General features: G+C 36.9%; 1 protein-coding gene across 1 annotated transcript in view; it reads right to left on the reverse strand.

Annotated features, from left to right (window-relative positions):
* The window catches only part of HFM1 (helicase for meiosis 1), a gene marked incomplete at both ends in the record, with an annotated part of 31100 nt that extends 21789 nt beyond the window's left edge, over window positions 1-9311 (reverse strand). Inside the window, 11 exons of the mRNA XM_079536284.1 lie at window positions 80-280; window positions 698-856; window positions 942-1070; window positions 1434-1585; window positions 2167-2299; window positions 3007-3077; window positions 5286-5333; window positions 6297-6559; window positions 7329-7641; window positions 8760-8881; window positions 9241-9311. Of these exons, the coding sequence (XP_079392410.1) occupies window positions 80-280; window positions 698-856; window positions 942-1070; window positions 1434-1585; window positions 2167-2299; window positions 3007-3077; window positions 5286-5333; window positions 6297-6559; window positions 7329-7641; window positions 8760-8881; window positions 9241-9311 (1662 nt within the window). The remainder of the gene's footprint in view (window positions 1-79; window positions 281-697; window positions 857-941; window positions 1071-1433; window positions 1586-2166; window positions 2300-3006; window positions 3078-5285; window positions 5334-6296; window positions 6560-7328; window positions 7642-8759; window positions 8882-9240) is intronic.
* Between the last annotated feature and the right edge of the window lie 9000 nt (window positions 9312-18311).

The raw sequence follows: 18311 nt of genomic DNA on the forward strand, positions 1-18311 counted from the left end.
AGTAAGAAAAATTTTATTTTTTAAATCAACACTTGTGAGTAAGAAACAATTTCAAATGTAACTAAAAAACAACTCATACCACCAGCACTGGTTTTTGATTAGAGTATGCTTGTATAACACTAGCAATTTTGTAGTTCAGTGTTAAGTCAAATTTGAATTCTGTCTGACTGTCACTGCAAGGAAAACCAAGAACAATTTTGCGTAGCTTCACTGGTCGTTGATCCTCATCTACTTTGTGACATACAGCAGGGATCTTCCCATCTGAAAGCCATTCTGCAATCTTTGAAAAAGAAGAAAAAGAATTTAAATAATCATTTTCTGTTTTCAATCATGCTTTACTCCACCTGCATTACACAATAATTAATTTTCTTTTTATCACACAAACTACTACTGCATTGCACAGTGCTCTCACCATTAAAATCATAGGTGAAGTTCTACTAGACCAGTATAATTGGTTCTGTAATGTCAAGTCTGTTTAGATATTAAAGTATTAAAGATAAAAAATCCCAGATATCCAAAACAATAGCATAGCCACTTTTGGCTGATACTTCTCTATGGCTGAAAACCATTTCTTATGATAACATCAACCATGTAGCTGCCATCAGCTGACAGCTTCAAAATGACAACTCTGTTATTCAATCTTTACTTAGAACTCTATTTTATATTAATTCAAATGCGGTTAAAATGCAACTCTTACATCTTCGGCGTTTGGAATTGTTGCTGAAACAGCTACAAATCTCAAAGGAGGAACATGGCGATTCTCTGAAAGACGCCAAAGAGAAGACTGAACCGTCTTCATCCGACTGACCACAACTTCCAACGTTGCGCCACGGCTTTCATGCTTTATGACATGCACCTATCAGGAATTTCAAAAAACATTTGCAAAATATTTCTCGTTATACTCCAGATGGTTGTTAAATGTTTTACTTTCTAAGAGTTTTCCTTTCTTCTTCAAGAAGAAAAAGAGCGTATAGGATCATTAATTTTCTTGCCTCATCTATGAGAAACAGTCGCACAAGCTGAACTATAGAGTTGTCTTTCCACCTCCTAGTCATGCTATCCCATTTTTCCTAGGATACAAAATGTCAAGAGGAAAACGATGTTTGAAAGACAAACATATGCCTGAAATAAAGTACATGTAGGCATGCTTAACTTTTAACACATCTTTAAATAAAATCTGTTAAATAAAGCCAAGCTAACTTCAAGCTAACCTATCATGTAGGTTTCATCTGACATGCTGTTATATTATTTGCTGCTTATATGAAGCAAAAGCATGCAACAGCAGATTACAGACAACTATAAAGATCATAACAATGTTCTGAAAATTGCTACTTTTTGTTGAAAAAAAATGAAAAGCAGACCTGGCAGCATATGATTGGTTGACCACTAAATCTGCTTATTCTCTTTCTGTAAGAACTTGAACTGAAACCTACAGGTGTTGTGATAATAATATGAGCATGATGTATTTCAAATAAATCGTCCACCACTGTATCTCCTGTCAGTTCCTTGCAGCTGAGTCCTATGGGTCCAAATTTTTCTTTCCAATCATCAAAACGTTGACTGCATAGAGCTTTTATTGGCGCCACTAAAAATAACATGAAATGATCAGTTACATCACGAACACCAGACCTTCAGCATTACTGATACAAATTCTAAGTGCAGATGCGTTCACGAATTCTCCAATTTTCAGTTTTGTTCTCCAATCCATAACGTTAACAACAGGTTATCATACTCCTTGTGTGTAGATCAGTTTTGAGCTTTAGGCCAAGAACCATGGCTCTGTTGCCTTTGAACAATAGAAAGAATAGACAGAAAGCAACAGTATGAAACCTTTCCAGATAAGCAAATACAGAAAATGTATTCTCGTACAGCAGCAGACAGGCACACAAAAGATTCTGCTTAAATTCTGGCTCTGCCCACATGCATCTGATTTAGTTTCATTTGCTTAATTCTCTCCTTTTCATGTACATTTTGCCTCATAAGAGAACAAACTCTTTACAGGATTTTTATTTTTATCTGTATTAAGCTATGGTGGTCACTATATTTATACACTACTGTTACTTACATAACTTCAGTATTATTAAAGCACTCGATCTATACCTCCACACTCATAGAATGACAATTTTACTGCTGTCATCAAAATGCTCAAAGCTGCATAATACTTACTATAAACAACTTTAGTATTTAACCAAGGCATTGGGACTTCCATAAGTAATCTGGTAATAGCTAGTTCAAACATTACAGTTTTTCCAGAGCCAGTTGGAGCACAAATCACAAAATTTCTATCTGTATAAAGAAGCTGGGAAAGAACGGCATAGCAGTAAATATAACATAGCTATTGTACCTGTTCACACACTCCAAAAGAATTGTCTAGGTGAAAAGGACACACACACACACATATTACATTGATATACATAGTTCCATAGTGAATTTTGTATGAGGTGCAAAACTTAAATTAGAGCAAAATAAATGTGTTTGCTATACACCTGCCACACAAACAAGAAAAATGTTGCTTCTCTAAGGTTATTAATGCAAATCTACCATTCTGTGACAAGCACAAAAATGCCAGTAGCTTAAAAAATCGCACTTAGAAGCTGTGATGAATGATGCTGGTATTTCCCATAGAGTTGGATAAAATTTTTAAATGCTTTTAGAGACTGCTAAGACTGATTTCCCCTCTCCGCAATATGTCACAATCTCAAGTTATTTGCTTTTAAAAAAGCATACCTGATAAGAATAAAGGATGGGTAAAAGGCACTTTCCCAAACGGACATCCTTCACTAAAGTTCTCCTTTATACTCCTTTGAAAACCATTTAAAACCATTAGCAATCTGTGTAAGTACACCCTGAGCAGAATCCTGCTTAACTACTTCAGGAAGAGATTCGAGATATCTTGTAGCTTTCAATTTCCTTTTCAGTTTTGAATATTAAAATTTCATTTACATTTATGCAATATGTTTATCTGCAAAGTACTACTTACAGCTGCAGCTAATGTTTCATACTTACATCATCCAAAGCTTTAGACTGTGCATAGTTAAAGTATGGAAACTCCTTAAAAATACACCTAAATTGGGTTGCTTGAGAGCATTAAGGAATTGAAAACAACAGAGTGAAAAGTTTAACATTTCTTTTAAAATTGTGAAACGGAGGCTTTTCTTGCAATTTAAATTCAAGTCTAAAATACATCACAGTTATAAAAAAGGAACTCACTAAATGATTCAGTAGCTTTGTTTAGATTTAGATACCAAGTATTTCACTTTCACACAAAGAAAATAAACCCAGCACCTATCTAAAAGATCTCAGGATTATACCACAAATTAAGAACCTCCTCCATAGAAGCATCATGGAAGTGCATGCAATTATGTTATGTGAAAGCATTTATAAGAGCAAGCAGAGCATTGCTGTTAAAAGTATTTGCAGTGTCAACTGCCACATTTCTGCTACATAACAAATGTAATTAACAAGCACAGTACTGCATGCCCAGTTGTAAAGAAATCCACCTATGATATCTTAATGCTAATGGTGGTTTTAAAGGTATTTTCAATGGCTAATATTATGTATTTTTCAGACAAATATGTTCCTATCCATAATACAAGCAAGAGGAAGGAGAGCATTGTTTCATTATAGATCCAAATGAGCAAGTTGATCCTCGCCTGGACTTGTACTGAAGCCACACAAGCAGTCTAACCACAACCATCTGATCAGGCTGCAGGTGGATGCAAACACAGCTGGATGTAACACCAACAGCAGCACCAACAATGAACAGCTGAGAACTTAGATGAATGTTACATCCATTTAAAAAGACTCAATAAAAATATAAAGAAAAAGGAAGGATTAAAATAAGAAATTAATTAAATTAAGAAAAAAAAAAAAAGATTTCTTTTAAAGGCTTCTCTAAAATTACTCCCCTAAATAAATGACCCATTTTCAAAAGGATAAACATCAACCATCTGCAACAGGAAGCATCAGAACTACTGAATAGTTGCTTGTTTGGAATACTATGTCAGTTCTCTAACTGTTCACCTGAATTCAGTGGCTAATGTAGCCATTTACTCTTCATGATATTTAGCCTATCATTTGATATCTTACTAGCAACAAAATATTTAAGAGTGAAAAATGCAAAAAAGCAGTTTGTTATACCAATGGATAGTTACTTACGTTAAGGATTCAAAGCAGGAATAATAATAATAATAATTTGCACAAAATCTGCTTAAAATTAATGAATGGAAATATACCATATGCATACAAGACCAAATATCTGTACAAGACCAATGATCTGTAAGAAGTATGCTGGTCACTCTGAAAGTAATGCCTTCTATTTATTTCCACAGATAAAAGAGTGTGATAATGCCACCTGATTGAGCAAAAGCTGCAAAATACTGTTTTTCAACGTAGACACCACCATCAGCTGTGCATTTTTGCCAGCCAAAAAGAAGAGCCCACATGCCATGCTTCTAAAAATGCACGAGTGGAGGCATTGTTGTTGCACTGCTGAAATGCAGCACCCACCACCTCACTGTGGTCACATCTGCTGTGTGGTCTCCATACACGTTCAGCTAGCATCAATGTATTTCAAAGGTTTGATTTTTTTCCACACGGAAACATTCAACAAACACCTTTGCTTCATACACACTCCCACATGGAAGGTCGTTCTGTCAGACTGCCCCTCTGCTGCCATCTGTCGTACAGCAACAAACTGAAACAGAAAATTGGTGGGAAGGATCAACCTCTGCTGCGACACCACCGACATCCACCTCTGATATCATGGGCCACCATCATAAAATAGCAGGCTTTGCTTTCAGAGCAGCCCTCACATGTAAAGCCTGTTTTCTCTTGAGAATTTGGGGCAAGAAGTAGGATTCATTTTTCCTAATAACTCTAAATACTAATTTACTTTTTTATTTATTTAAAGTATTAGAGATTATGTATGTTTATGTGTGTCAGCATATATAATGTAGCCTTAAAAATATATTCTGCAAACTAAATTTTTCACATTTTTCATTTTAAAAATAAGTTGCTCTGAGGATAAAATGTGAACATTTGAAATAAGAGCCAATTTGCTTAGCAATGAATATGTTTATTATAAATTGTCCTATTTTCACTCTAGCTTATGAAATCCCAGGCATAAACACCCATTCATCATTTGATTCCCCCTGGTACTACATTGCAATTCAAAACTATTGCAGAGTAATGCATGAGTTCCTATGGCTGCAAATTAAACCTGTAATTTTGTAGACATAGAAGCATTGTAGATCAGTAGACCAGATACAACAGATAAAAGATACGTATTTCTGTAACAGCCCTCAAAATTTCCAAGCTTCTTCCCGTAGTTCCTAAATAAAAGTAGATACATTTATAAAACCAGATTTCATTATTTTCAACCAATAGCCATGAAATCCTGACTCTAAGCTATGCATTTTGTGAGGTGCTGCAAGGCTGTATGGAACAAGGAACAGGTGACACAGAAGGAGCTGACAGGACACAGAGGACAGAAGCCTATCATCTGAAAGAATCGCTTTGTAGCCCTTTGCTGAACTCTGGTTCCAGGGTGCCTAGCTTGTATCAGAGAGCTAAATCTGAATGCAGTACCTACACATCTGAGAAGCAAGTTAAAAGTCATGCAAAAGTGCTGAGAAGAAGGGGAGAATCCACTTTATCCATATTTACTTCCTGACATTCATTCATTCATTCATTCATTTATTTGTTTATTTCCTAGTCAGCCCATTCCACAGGGATTCCTCCTTCCTCAGGGCAGGACTTGGCATTTGACCCTACTGAATTTCACCAGGTCCCTGCTGGTCCCTCCTCTACAGATGGGTCTCTCTGAAGAGCAGCCTGGCTCTCAGGTGCGCTCACTGGTGTCCATCCCCATTTAATGACATTAATAATTACTCAAGCTCACTGCACCACTTCCCCAGGTCACTGAGAGGGATGCTGTGCAGCCCAAGTGCCAGGACAAAGCCCTGCTTCTGCACTGGAGGCAGGCATACGAGTAGAGCACAACCCACTAACCTGCCTCTCTCAGCCAACCATTTTGTAACACACTTGTAATGGATTTGTAACTCATTCAGACTTTAATATCCTGATTTAGATGCAAAACCATTGCGGAAAACAGTGTTCCTCAACTCTAAGATCCCACAAAAACCCTTGCTGAACTCAGTGACATGTAGTGCTCTCATCTTATCCTCTCATAGTTGACTAGTGTCTAGTAACTCAGCACAGCAAGGAGACAGGAAGCCATTCCTGGCCAGCCTCCAAATCTCTCTTTCTACTTTCAATAGAACAGTAATAATTACCTGTCATATCCAGAATCTTTGAAGCACTGGACAATGATTTTATTTTAATTCCAATTTTAGATGCCATGTCCCCATCATTTACCCTATGTAGGGTAAAACCTGAGTCTGTAGTTACTGGAGGCTGATGATTTTCTCTCCACGTATTTTTTTTGACTTCTGTCACGTTTTCACTTGTATTAAAGTGAGTATCAAATTCTTTCACATCCACTGAACTATCTTTAAATTCTGTATTTTTGTAAATGCAATCAGGCATTTTAAATAAGCTGCAAAAGATGCAGGATTTTTATTACTCTGTTGTATGTTAAATAGTTTCTCCAATATTTGAAAAATAAACATATTTATATTAGAAACACAACTAAAAATGTTACAATAAGAAAAGTTTGCATCTAGTTTTATTGGATCTGACATTCCTCTACATGAAGAAGACTCCTTTCAGGGTACATTTTAACTTTAATTTCATTCCAGAAAGAATCTGAAAAAAAAAATCTGAACTCCTTGTCCAGATGCATTCTGAATCCCAATAGTACATTAACTGCCAATCTCTGCATAATTAAAAAAAAAGAAAAAAAGAAGAAAAATAAAGAGAGAGAGAGAGAGAGACATACGAGGTTCGAGGACTGAGAAGAACTGGGCATAGGAGAGGTGCTTATCTGTAAAACCTCATCTCATAGGCAGCACTGAAATCGTGCTGTGAACTGTTAAAGATATTCCTCTCTGATCTGTCGTCTTGCTCTTCACAATAGATAATGAAGTTGAAATGGTATTTTCAATAACCTGTCCTATCTAAAAAATTATTGACATTAAAAAACCAACCGCATGCTTATCTTCCTCATAGAAGAGCCTGAACTCAGGACACATTTAACTACAGTACTAAAATTCTGCCAAAAGGAAACTTCTTTTTTCTTTACACTGAAAGGATTTAATGTCTGGAGCCCTACTGAAGTACGCAGAGGATCAAAAACTCTGCATTTGAGAAACAGACCTAAAACAATCCTACAATCGCCGAGTTATCAGAACTGACTGCAAACGTACCTTTTTCGAAATGCTGAGTGAACACTCTCATCATCACCAATTTCTGGAAAATTAGTTAATATTTTAGTCTGTGAGAAATTTGAATCGGGCTGCTGAAAAATCTCTGTTCCTATTTTATATTTAGCTTGATTGGGGGAGAGAGACATTGAAGCCATATCCCGACTTCCATGCTTTTTTGTTCTTTCTCCTACACATAACTGGAACATTTCTTTTTCAGAGGCTATGCCAAAATGAGTAGGTGCTGGTGATTTGTCATTTACTTCCTCAGTGATACTCTTACATTGTTGTATGAACTTTTGGTTCTTTACCCCTCCTAGAATAGACAAGAATATTCATTCATATTCCTATTTATACTCATTTCCTTAAACATCTTCCAGATAAAAATCAGTCAACTTCACATTTATTACATGAACTTACCCTCCTATTTTATTGCAAGAACTCTCTACATTTTATGACTCATTCTGACAAATACATCTCCTGACAGTTAAAAATTTGGGCCACTTTCCTTGTTTGTTATTTAAAATAATGGAATAAAGCCACTCCTGAGCACTACAAAGTAGATGAAAATTACTTCCAGACACATATTTCACTTTAATCCCAGAAATTTGTGAAATGGAAAACTGTTACTGTGCCTCAACATGTAGACAATCTGTTTTAAAAAACGATTCAATGACTAGACTCGAAGTACCTGCTAAGAACAGCTGTGAGATAAAACCTGAGATCTCAACAGCCAAAATTCCTAATGAAGTCAAGTCATCTTAGTTATTTATGATTTGTACACGTAGCTCTTGGTGGAAGCAGTGTCCTGATCTAAGTGACTTTACAAGCATTCTCATTCTCTATACTCAGCAAAAGAGGCAATAGCAGAAATGAACAATTGAATGCAAAAAAATTAAAGGATAGCTGTATTACACAGCCTTCATTTTGACCTGCTAATCCTTTAACAACAACCAGGTTCTAATTTATTTATTTATTTGCTTAGACTTCTGAGCATGAATGTGGGAAATTAAAAGAGGAGGGAGAGTGAGAGGACAGCAAGAGAAGAAAAAAAAGGAAAGAGGAAAATACAAGGGGGGAGAAAAGTTAGGTTCATACAAACTCTGTGTCTTGGGTGGGAGAAGGTCAACAGGTTCACGTGCTGCATTATTCTTGTAGTTGCTTCCCACCTTTCCATGAAGCACCGTAACACAAAACAAAATAGCTTACTCCTTCCATCGCCCACTTCTGCACAGTGAACTTGCAGGCTGTATGTGCACAAAGGGAACTAGGCCAAACCTTTCCTATAACCAGGACCATTCCTCTGAACTAAAATATGTTTGCATTTGCATACATACAGTACTCAATAATTCACTGCATTAAAAGAAAGAGGAGGAATTGTATGTCAAGTTAATTATCTGTCAAGTCATTTAAAAGGAATGCCAAATATTTTACCCATGTAACTGCTGGCTGTGTTTTTTTCAAGTTCCCTCTGTAACTCCTCTGCAGGTGGAATTTCATCAATTGCTGGAGCAGGCGCAATCCACCAAATGTTTGACTTGTTATTTTCTAGATCTCTATCATAAAAAATGCAAGGAAAAACCATTCTTAAAGCAACACCTAGATTAAAACAACCGTTTCTCCTGCTAAAAAACTTTTAAAATCATGTGATTTTTAATCACAGTAAATTTAAGAGGCAAAAATTCAGCCGAATTCTTCTTACACTCAGAAGATACACCTGCATTATCCAAATCTTGTTAGCTAACCTGAGAAAAATATTTGAAAGTATGAGTTCCTGGAACCATGAAATTTCTAGCCTCAGATTTCTATTAAGAAGTGGAAATGGAAGTTACATTAAAAAAAATCTGCCGCTAAACAATTTGCAGTCTGGAAATACTTGGGAAACAACTATATGTATTTAACTGTAAATATTTACCTTTTGTTTGTATCTGGTCTTTCATAAAATAAATTATCCAATGAAAAAACCTCGTCCACAGAGCTGAACATTTTTAGATTGAATGTTAATCTCTAGACCTGTAAAAGGCAGTACAAGTAACTGAAATTAAGTTTCTAGAACTGGGCCTGTACAAGGAACATGCATTTCACCAGAGATACATGTGCCAATATTTCATCTCTAAATTTACTTTTGCTTTTAGAGATCTTGTCTGAACCCTTAATGAGGCTTCATAAAGAGAATCTCCCTCATGACATAATATAGATCCTATTAACTATGACCAAAACATCCTTTAGGACAGTACTTCAAACAACCTTCACATTACTATATGTCAGTAGGAAATAACTGGTTAATACTGACAATCCAGGTAGAGCTTTCTCTATCTCATTTTTAAAACTAATGCTGAAATTTGTTTAGACGTTTGCAGACTCATTCTTTTCTCGGACTGTTTCCATTTTGATGGAAAAAAGTACAATATTTACCACTGGAACAGACTGTCAATTTTACAAAATAAATGAATGGCTCTATTATTTTAAGTACATATATATTAATTCACAAGTGAATCAGACTTCTTTTTCACTTATAAGCAAGATACTCAGCTGGTTAATTGGACTGTGGGCCCAATTCCTTAATGAGATTTGTTAGAAAACAGCAGAATCACAATTCACAAATTGTTTTTAAAACATACATTAATAAAAGTATCATTCTGTTAGTACCACCTCTAGGCACTATGCTATGTTTACATGTTGGGTTGAAAAGTTCCATTGCTCTTTATTTTGCTTAAGGATGGACTGAAAAAGCAAAGATCTCACTAGAAGAATAGCACAGAAATGATCTTATGAGTCAAAACTTTAGGTTCACTTAGTAAAATAGCAAATCAACTTTAACAATTTAGAAATGCCAATTTAAGATAACTCTGATAATAAAATAACAAAGCAAACATACCTTCTTTGCCTATAAAGACAAACTAAAGATGATGATCTTTGTTGGTTCTTTTTTGCTCCAGCATCTCATTATAGTAACATAAAAAAAAATAAAAAAAATCTTACAATGCTTTGCAAACAGAATTCAGGTTCACTTAATTACTGTGTACTGTCACTTGTGAATGTAAATTAAAAAGATATATTTTCCTTCCACAGAAGCTGCAAAACTTCAAATACTCCATAAGAATCTTTCAAATTTAAAACAGAAAACATTTCACAATATGAGCAGAATATTGAGTGTATAATCATAACTGTGACTACAGTGATTCCAGAATTTCAAACAAGAAACCTGTCAATGCCCCCACCGCATTCCTTTTCAGTGCAAATCTGCAACATTTCTGTAAACCTCTGTCATTTCCCAACACCAGGTTTTGCCATTTCTTCCAGCAGCAGCAGCACTAGAAATCATAGTAATGTAACAAGACAGGCTAATTTTGCCATCATTCTATGGCATATGCAATGCCAGTAATCAAAAGCAGGAGTTGTCTCTTTGGGTATAAGGGCAGCAGAAAGCATCCAATAGTGCCACCAAGCTGCATTCAATCAGTGAAGGGCCACTGAAGAAATAAGCACCTCTCCATCAGCTCCAATGAGCTGCAAACACGGCTGAGCAGTATTAAATGGTTTTCATGCATAAAGTACAGAATGTGCAAGCCAAGGTTGTGCAACACCATCTGAACATTTTTTCTGTATGCTTCCCACCTTTGAGTAGTCTTTGTTATTCACATTAGTTAAACTCCAAGGTGCTCCAGGCTCCCTCTCTACACAGCCTTCATTCTTTGACTGGCTCTGTTAACTCCAATTGCTCAGTGACTCAAAATGATACACACTGAGGGGAAAACCCTGGCTCACCGCTCCTTTATGTGTTGCTGTATTCACACATCTGCTCACTGCCTGCCCGTCAGGATATCTCCACAAGAATCCTGAGCCAAGAAATTGTGAAAAGTTTCTCAGATTCTTATGTGCAATAAACCAAAAAACCAAAACCAAACAAAACCAAGGAGGCCTCAACACTTAATGCTGTCAGTTAGCACAGGGAAAAAATACTCAAGATGGCAAAACAAAGATGTGCAGGTGTCTGCAGGAGCACCACCAAATATTGATTCACTTACAAAGGGACACGTGCCAACTCCTGTAAGCAAAGACCTTTTTGTGTATCTGCTTAAAGAAATAGCTTTCTACAGACACATGGGATTTTCTTCTGTTTTGAAGCTGCGTTGCTCTTTATTTCCCCCTAAGCCTCATTGCCTGCCTCAGCCGGCCGCCTTCACCTCAGCGAATTCTCCAGGGGGCGCCAACGGAAGGTCCCCACCTTCAGGAACGCCGACCTAAACAAACGTTCGTGCTCGCTCCCAGCCGTGGAGAGGTGCCCTTGGGCTGGAGGCAGGGGTCATCCCCACCTGCCAGGCTCACTCCCCGCTCCCACGAGGCCGAGGCCTCCCTCTGCCCTCCTCCCTCGACCGAGGAGGGCGAAGCTGTCAGCGCGCCTCCCGTCACCCCCGCACAAAATGGCGGCGGCGGTGAGGGAGAAGCGGTGATGGAGCGCGCTCGCTTTCCCTCAGCCCGCTGCGGTCAGAGCTCCATGCACGCGCTCCGCGCTGCGGGTGCCAGATTCAGGGCTTGGCCAAACACGGACTTACCTGAAATTACTCTGTTGTCGGGAAGCCCTTGCTAGTTTTTACCCTGACACAAATCAGCATAGGAGGCGGATATCGTGTGACTGCATTATTAAAAGGGTTCCTACAGGAGGGAGAAATGAATACACTGGAAATACTGCTCCTTAAAATATTTTCTAGCGGATTTCCGAAAAATTGTGTAGATATATTCTTGCTGCTGCATTAGAGCAGCAAAGGTGCCTCAGACAAATTACATGCACTGAACCAGCACCACGTGAAGGATTTGTGAAATGCAGAAGTGGGTTGCTATTATTCTCCCCCAGAAATGCTGGAGCTTGCAGTTCAGGACTTGCCGTTAGAGCACAGCTTCCAAACAAGTCAATTTAAAATAAATAGCAGAACTGTCTCAGAAAGACTCAATTTTGAGCTGGTTCAAAGCTTCGTGCCATTCAACAAATGCTATAGAGGCAGCAACTGTAAATATGTATTTCCTCATACATAAATAGATGAAAAGGAGACATAAGATTTTCTCAAATATTGATTGATTTTAACATAAATAATTTTTATTTAAGCAACTTTTTTGTTTCACTTTCTTGAAAATATTAATTTTTAACTTTCGATTTCAGATTTGTAGACATCGTTTACATATGTATATTCTCAAGTGCTGTGGAAGTGCCTGGTCAATTGAAAGTGTGCAGGAAAGGCTATATTCATTTTTACAATTCTTTGTATAGGAATTTTTTTTCCCCCCTTTATTATTACTTCTGATTGCCGATTATTTGACTCACATCAAAACTCTTTAATATTACAGTATTCCAAAGCTGGCACCACGTGTAGATGCTTTCATCCACCTCTCATCTAATGACTGGGCAAAGAGCCAAGGGCAAGAAACACTTCGTTCCTACTTCCAACATGACAGGATTTTGGCCAGCACAGAGAAACAAAAGATTTTATGATAAACAGCTTAGAATGCAAACAAGATTGCTGATGAACACATTGTCTGAAATTAAATTCTGAAACCACCAGAATTATTCACTAGTTTTTATAACAATGGGAACGTTTTTGAGGACTACTCATTGTATTCTTGCAATAAATTCTGAAACCAGAAAACATTTTTACTTCTTACTATTAGAGAATGCCTGCTTCAATTCTGGCCTCGGGCAAGTTTCCATCTTAGTTCACAACATCTGCTTTTAGCTGACCAGACTTTAAAAGTTTAAAGCGATAATACAAACAGTTCATTTTTAAAGCTATTTTTTCTTCGATTCCCTTCCCTAGGTGACATCTCCCTCAACACACATACACAAATCACATAAAATATATAGCAAAGCAGTCTCTCAACAGCTCTGAGACAGTTTAATTTTTGATTTCCCTCAAGCCTAACATCTGATCTGCCATATGCTTTGAGTCTTTCCAGCTCATAGAGATACATACTAAGCCATAAACCTCCATATTCTGGAGAATGCAACTAAAAAAACTCATGAACACCAGACATTGGTCAGTGATCCATATGGTAACAGAGTAATCCTCACACTAAACACAAATTTGTTAGAAGCATCAGTTTTCTCCAGAACTTACAAAGTGAACAGATCAATTAAGAACAAATTAAAAACAGAAAAACAACGAGACCTAAGAATGACAGTTGCCGGTATCCTATCTTAGTTTCCTTTGTCCAGCTTTATCCACAATTTCAAAGACGTGACAGCATAAACACTGGTCTCTAAAAAGTGCCTCACCTCATAACAAATCACTGTGAAATATCAGAAGGTCTTAAAATCACATACAAACCTTATGATTTTGTACCATGTGCTTGAGATTGTGGCAATGACTCATTTATTAAAGAAATCATAGTAAAACTTAAGAATTTAAAAAATATCTGCAGTTGTAACATTCTTTTCAGTCAAAACCAGGCAATAAAAATATAGCACAAACTAGGTTGCCTAGTTGAGGAAAAGCAGGGGTGAATTTCTTCTGTTTTGTCCTGCTGACTAGCACTTACTTGGCCCTGTTGTTGCACCCCTGCAGAAACTTAAACATGTAAGTAACTTGACTCATGGAAACTAAAGTTACTCATGTGCATAAGCGTTTGCAAGATTGGGTCTTAAGAGAGCTAAACGCAGCTTCCCCTGGAAGCTGGCAGTGCTGCCCTGCATGTCAGCCAGAGGGGATCTCCCAGACTGATACACGGCGCTGCTCCCCTGGGTCCCACTGAGCAGGCTGTTAGTGCCTTGCCTCTAACATATGCTTTCCCAGGAAGTGTAGGTCTTGAACTTTGATTTTTATGCGGCTAAATATATTTAGCATATGGTTTTTCACAATGAGTTGGGTGAAACATTTTTTATTCCTGTACTTCTTTACCTTCGTTCCCTGTTTTCACTTTCTCATCCATACATTTTTTCAGACATGAACTCCTACAAAACCTGTCAAGCAGACTAGCCACCAAGGACCGTTTTTATTATGTGCAGTATTTGTATCTTACTTCTAATTAACAAAAGAACCACATTCCGTATTTAGAACCCCACCCTGAACAAATCTCATCATGTACAAATGTCATTTTATATCACTCAGTGTTTAGAGAGTAGCAATTTTGCACATAGAAGAGATAATATTGAGAATAGATCTTATGGTTCACAGAGCTGATACTTTGTAGTTTTTGTATGTTTAATCTGTTGGCTCAGTTGATAACATGAGGTACAGACAGAGGAAATAAAATGAGATCAGTGCTGTGGGAGCATGTTTCATCAGTGTGCACTCCCTAGGAGGCAAGTCATTGCTGCTTCCCTTAACATATGTGGAATCTCCCATTGATAAAGTCCAGGTGGATTCAGATTCTTAATAAATAGCAAATAAAGCTGAAAGTTGTATCTGCAACTGTTTGGAAAACAACTGCTATTTTCATCTTGTCATTTCCAACAATCTGCTGTTTTGTTTATTTTTTTTAAATGTGAGGACGGAGACTACAAAAATTTGTTGTAGTCAGAGCTTAATAGAAGCAAAAAGTATAAAAAACCCTGAATTTATTAGCTTTTTGCTCTAAATTGTTGTGGATCAATGATATATTGATCCATGTAACATCTGGATGCTGAATTCTCTGATGGTTTGCTCACTGTCACAAAATCCTGTCAGCATTTCTTGTTTTGCACTGGAGACTATGGTATTCCATTGGGAAGAATGATTCAGAAGATCCTGAAAAGTAATATATCCGTACGTTTCTTCTTTTTCTCTAATGTATTATAAAATGTACAGATTCTCCTTCTGGAATAATTTTATCATTTGTAAAAAACAGAAGCACTTTTAAGAAAAATAACATCATGAATACTCTTAAGTTCTACAGTAAGATCCCTGTTCCTGCACAAAACTTAAGTCATGTTTGATTTTTGCAGTGTGAACCTATTCATAATTTTATCAAACTGGTTCCCTGCGAAATAGCCTATTTTGCTCATGTTTTGAAGTAGTGTGAACTGTTTATGGATTTTCAGCTTCAATAATGAAAACAAACAGAGCAATCTTCAAAGATCAATCCAAATCACCAGATAAAGGAGAATTTTGAAAATTACGTCCAGTCTTCCAAGTCTTTAGTGCTACACATATTCCCAAACACCACCTGCAGAACAGTTAACTGTGAGTTCAGATTATAACCAAAAGCTTGCTAACTTGCAGCTGCTAATTAAACTGGCAAAAAAACCCAACCCAAGAACTATGGAAAGAAGTCGCCCACAAAGTCAGTCAGGATATGCAGGAAGATAAGGGAAATAAGATCTTACCTTGGAAAAGTTGCTCATACAAACATTTTAACATCACTGAGACATTTGTCAATGTTAAAGGAACAGTTTTGAAATATGAGTCTAATAAAAAATGAATACATATTTTGTTTTTCACATGGCATTTTTATTTATCACATGAGTTTCTGTTTAATGAGATTTTTTTTTTTAATTTGACATATAATGGCATCTGGAATAGACCAGAGATAAGGAGACCTCCATCCTTGGTGTGACATTCTGGACACTTAGTCATCTGTATGTCTGATTCCTTCTCTTGAAAAAAATTTATGTTTGTGATTCTGTGTCCATTCCATTTTCTCTAGGGAAAAAAAAAACAAACACCAAAAAGACAGCAAGTAGGTAATGACCTCTTCAAGATATTCATCCACACTCCATTGCCTTCTGAAAATAAACACAAATACAAAGATTTCTAGAGAAGCTGTTTCTACTCTCTCCCTTCCTTCCTTGATCCCATTCCCTTAGTAAGCTCAATTTGATTAAGTTCCTGAAACACACAGACTGTGTTTAAAGAATCAACGTGATGCGTGTGTAAGGTGAAATGCATTCAGCCTGTATGATTAACAGCTTGACGTAGTCAGGTCAAAGACACATATGTATTCAAGATAATTCTGATAGTTCTTACCATCTTTCCTGAGGTGACAGTCTGCTTACTCAGTTATTTCTAATAATCTTCTGTGCTGTAGCTGTGCAGTGCATTTTAAGTTAGACAGCAACAATGTGCCAATTAAGTTTCTGCAGAGCATGTCATCAGAACGCACTACAGATCCTTAGCTTTTTCAAACTAGGTCCGTGTATACAGATTTTGTTTGATCTCTGTTCCGTGTCAGCCTGGTTTTGAAACAAACTGCAACTAGAAGATAGTTCTTTATGATATGTTAGTTATCAAGAATGTAATCTATACTGATAGAGTGAGAAAGAGTTCATGCATGAACTGTCACGATGTGGGCCTTTGAAAGGTGCGAGGAAGCCATACTGCTGTAAATGCAAAAAGAGGTTGACATTCTAGTGCACACAAGAATGGTGTAAGTATCTAATATTAAAGCATCTATTATATCATAGCTATTGGTCTCACTGACTTTCTTCTACATGTCTATTGCACGAGTCTTGAAATCATTTGAACAGGATATTTTTCCCAGTTTAACCAAATGTGTATCTATTTAAATTTCAGTGATGTATATTTGGTTAGAAAATCTTCTTGAAGTAAGTGTAGTTCAAAATTTGAAAATAGTGTCTTACATTCATATGCAGTGAGCTGTTCAGGTAATTCAGCTTTAAGCTATGGCACTTGAGGCAATTTCACCCGTTTTGACACATTATCTTCTGAAAAAAATAAGGTTATATGAGAAGCAGCAGAATTAAAAGCCTGAATACACTCACATTTAAGAAACTGTCCATCACCAGATGTGTTTATTCCAAGCAAAGTGCAGACTCCATATTGCAGGACGTCAGAAACAGGTATTGCATCAAACTGAACATGTTCTGGGAAAGTTCCAACTGAAAAGTAAAGGCAGTGACTGAAGCTTGGGGATTTCTCACCATCACAGAAACCTTTGAGTTCAAATTCCCTCTGTACTTTGGCACAAAATGTTGAAGATGGTTTACATGCACTCAGCTTAGCCTCAAAGTAACACAACAGCTTTGGTGACAGTGGAGAGTCAGAGATAGCAACATGTTGCAAAGGAGGAGAACTTCTGTCAAACTACATTTATTGATAAAAATGGAAGAGGCAGCAAAGAACACTGTTGAAAAATGCAGTATGCCGACACACTACCAAAAGAAACAGAGCTAGAAATGAAACACTTTTATAACAAGCTGACTACTGACAACGATACAGAAAGTAGGTGACAGCATTTCAAAGTCAAGACATTCTACATACTTGTTGATGTGTTTACAACATAGATGAAAGAGCAGTTTCAAGATTTCACAGAGAAATGCAGGCTGACACATTGACATTGATAAAGTTTTTAAAACATCTTCTTATATAAAACCATGAAGAAAACTTTGCAATTTGCATATTTAGTCCAGATAGTTACTAATCAGTCCTGACACTTCTTAATTCAAGCTATATAAATTTACTATTGTTATTATTATTATTTTTTAAGATACAAAGAAGGGGACATGTTTAAATAAAGATGAAATGGTCAGTGGATTGAAGACTGTAATTATGGAAGAACAGAGGATGTCATAACACTCCACACTGACAGCTTTGTCAGCCTTCTTCTGAAGGTGTTTTATATGTTTTCTATTGGAATAGTCTATTGAAAACTGAAAGCCTTAGCTTTCGATTCTGGGGAAGATTTGGGAACTTAAAGAAACAAACAAGTTCCTACAAAGCATAGTCGTCTTCTCCATTCCCATTTTTTCCAGACAACATTGTTACCACAGCACTCACTGAAGAATTCTTCCTTCTGTGTAAAGCAATTTAAGCACACATCTCCCACTTTAAGCGAGAATTCTTAAGCGCTCAGTTACTAGGTTTTGTGGTCCAGGTTTGCTTCATCTCTCTGTGGTAAAACTGCCCAAAATGGTATGGAATAATTAAACCTTATGTAGGAAGAGTGTGTATGTGGAAGCATGAGGAAAGTCACCTGAGGATTGGGAGGTTCCTCCAGCCAAACCACAGCATTCCCCTAGGCTATGAGAGAATACAGTCTTGTGCTCACTTGTCCAAA

The sequence above is a fragment of the Tetrao urogallus genome (assembly GCF_951394365.1).
Source record: "Tetrao urogallus genome assembly, chromosome: 5".
NCBI lineage: Eukaryota > Metazoa > Chordata > Aves > Galliformes > Phasianidae > Tetrao > Tetrao urogallus.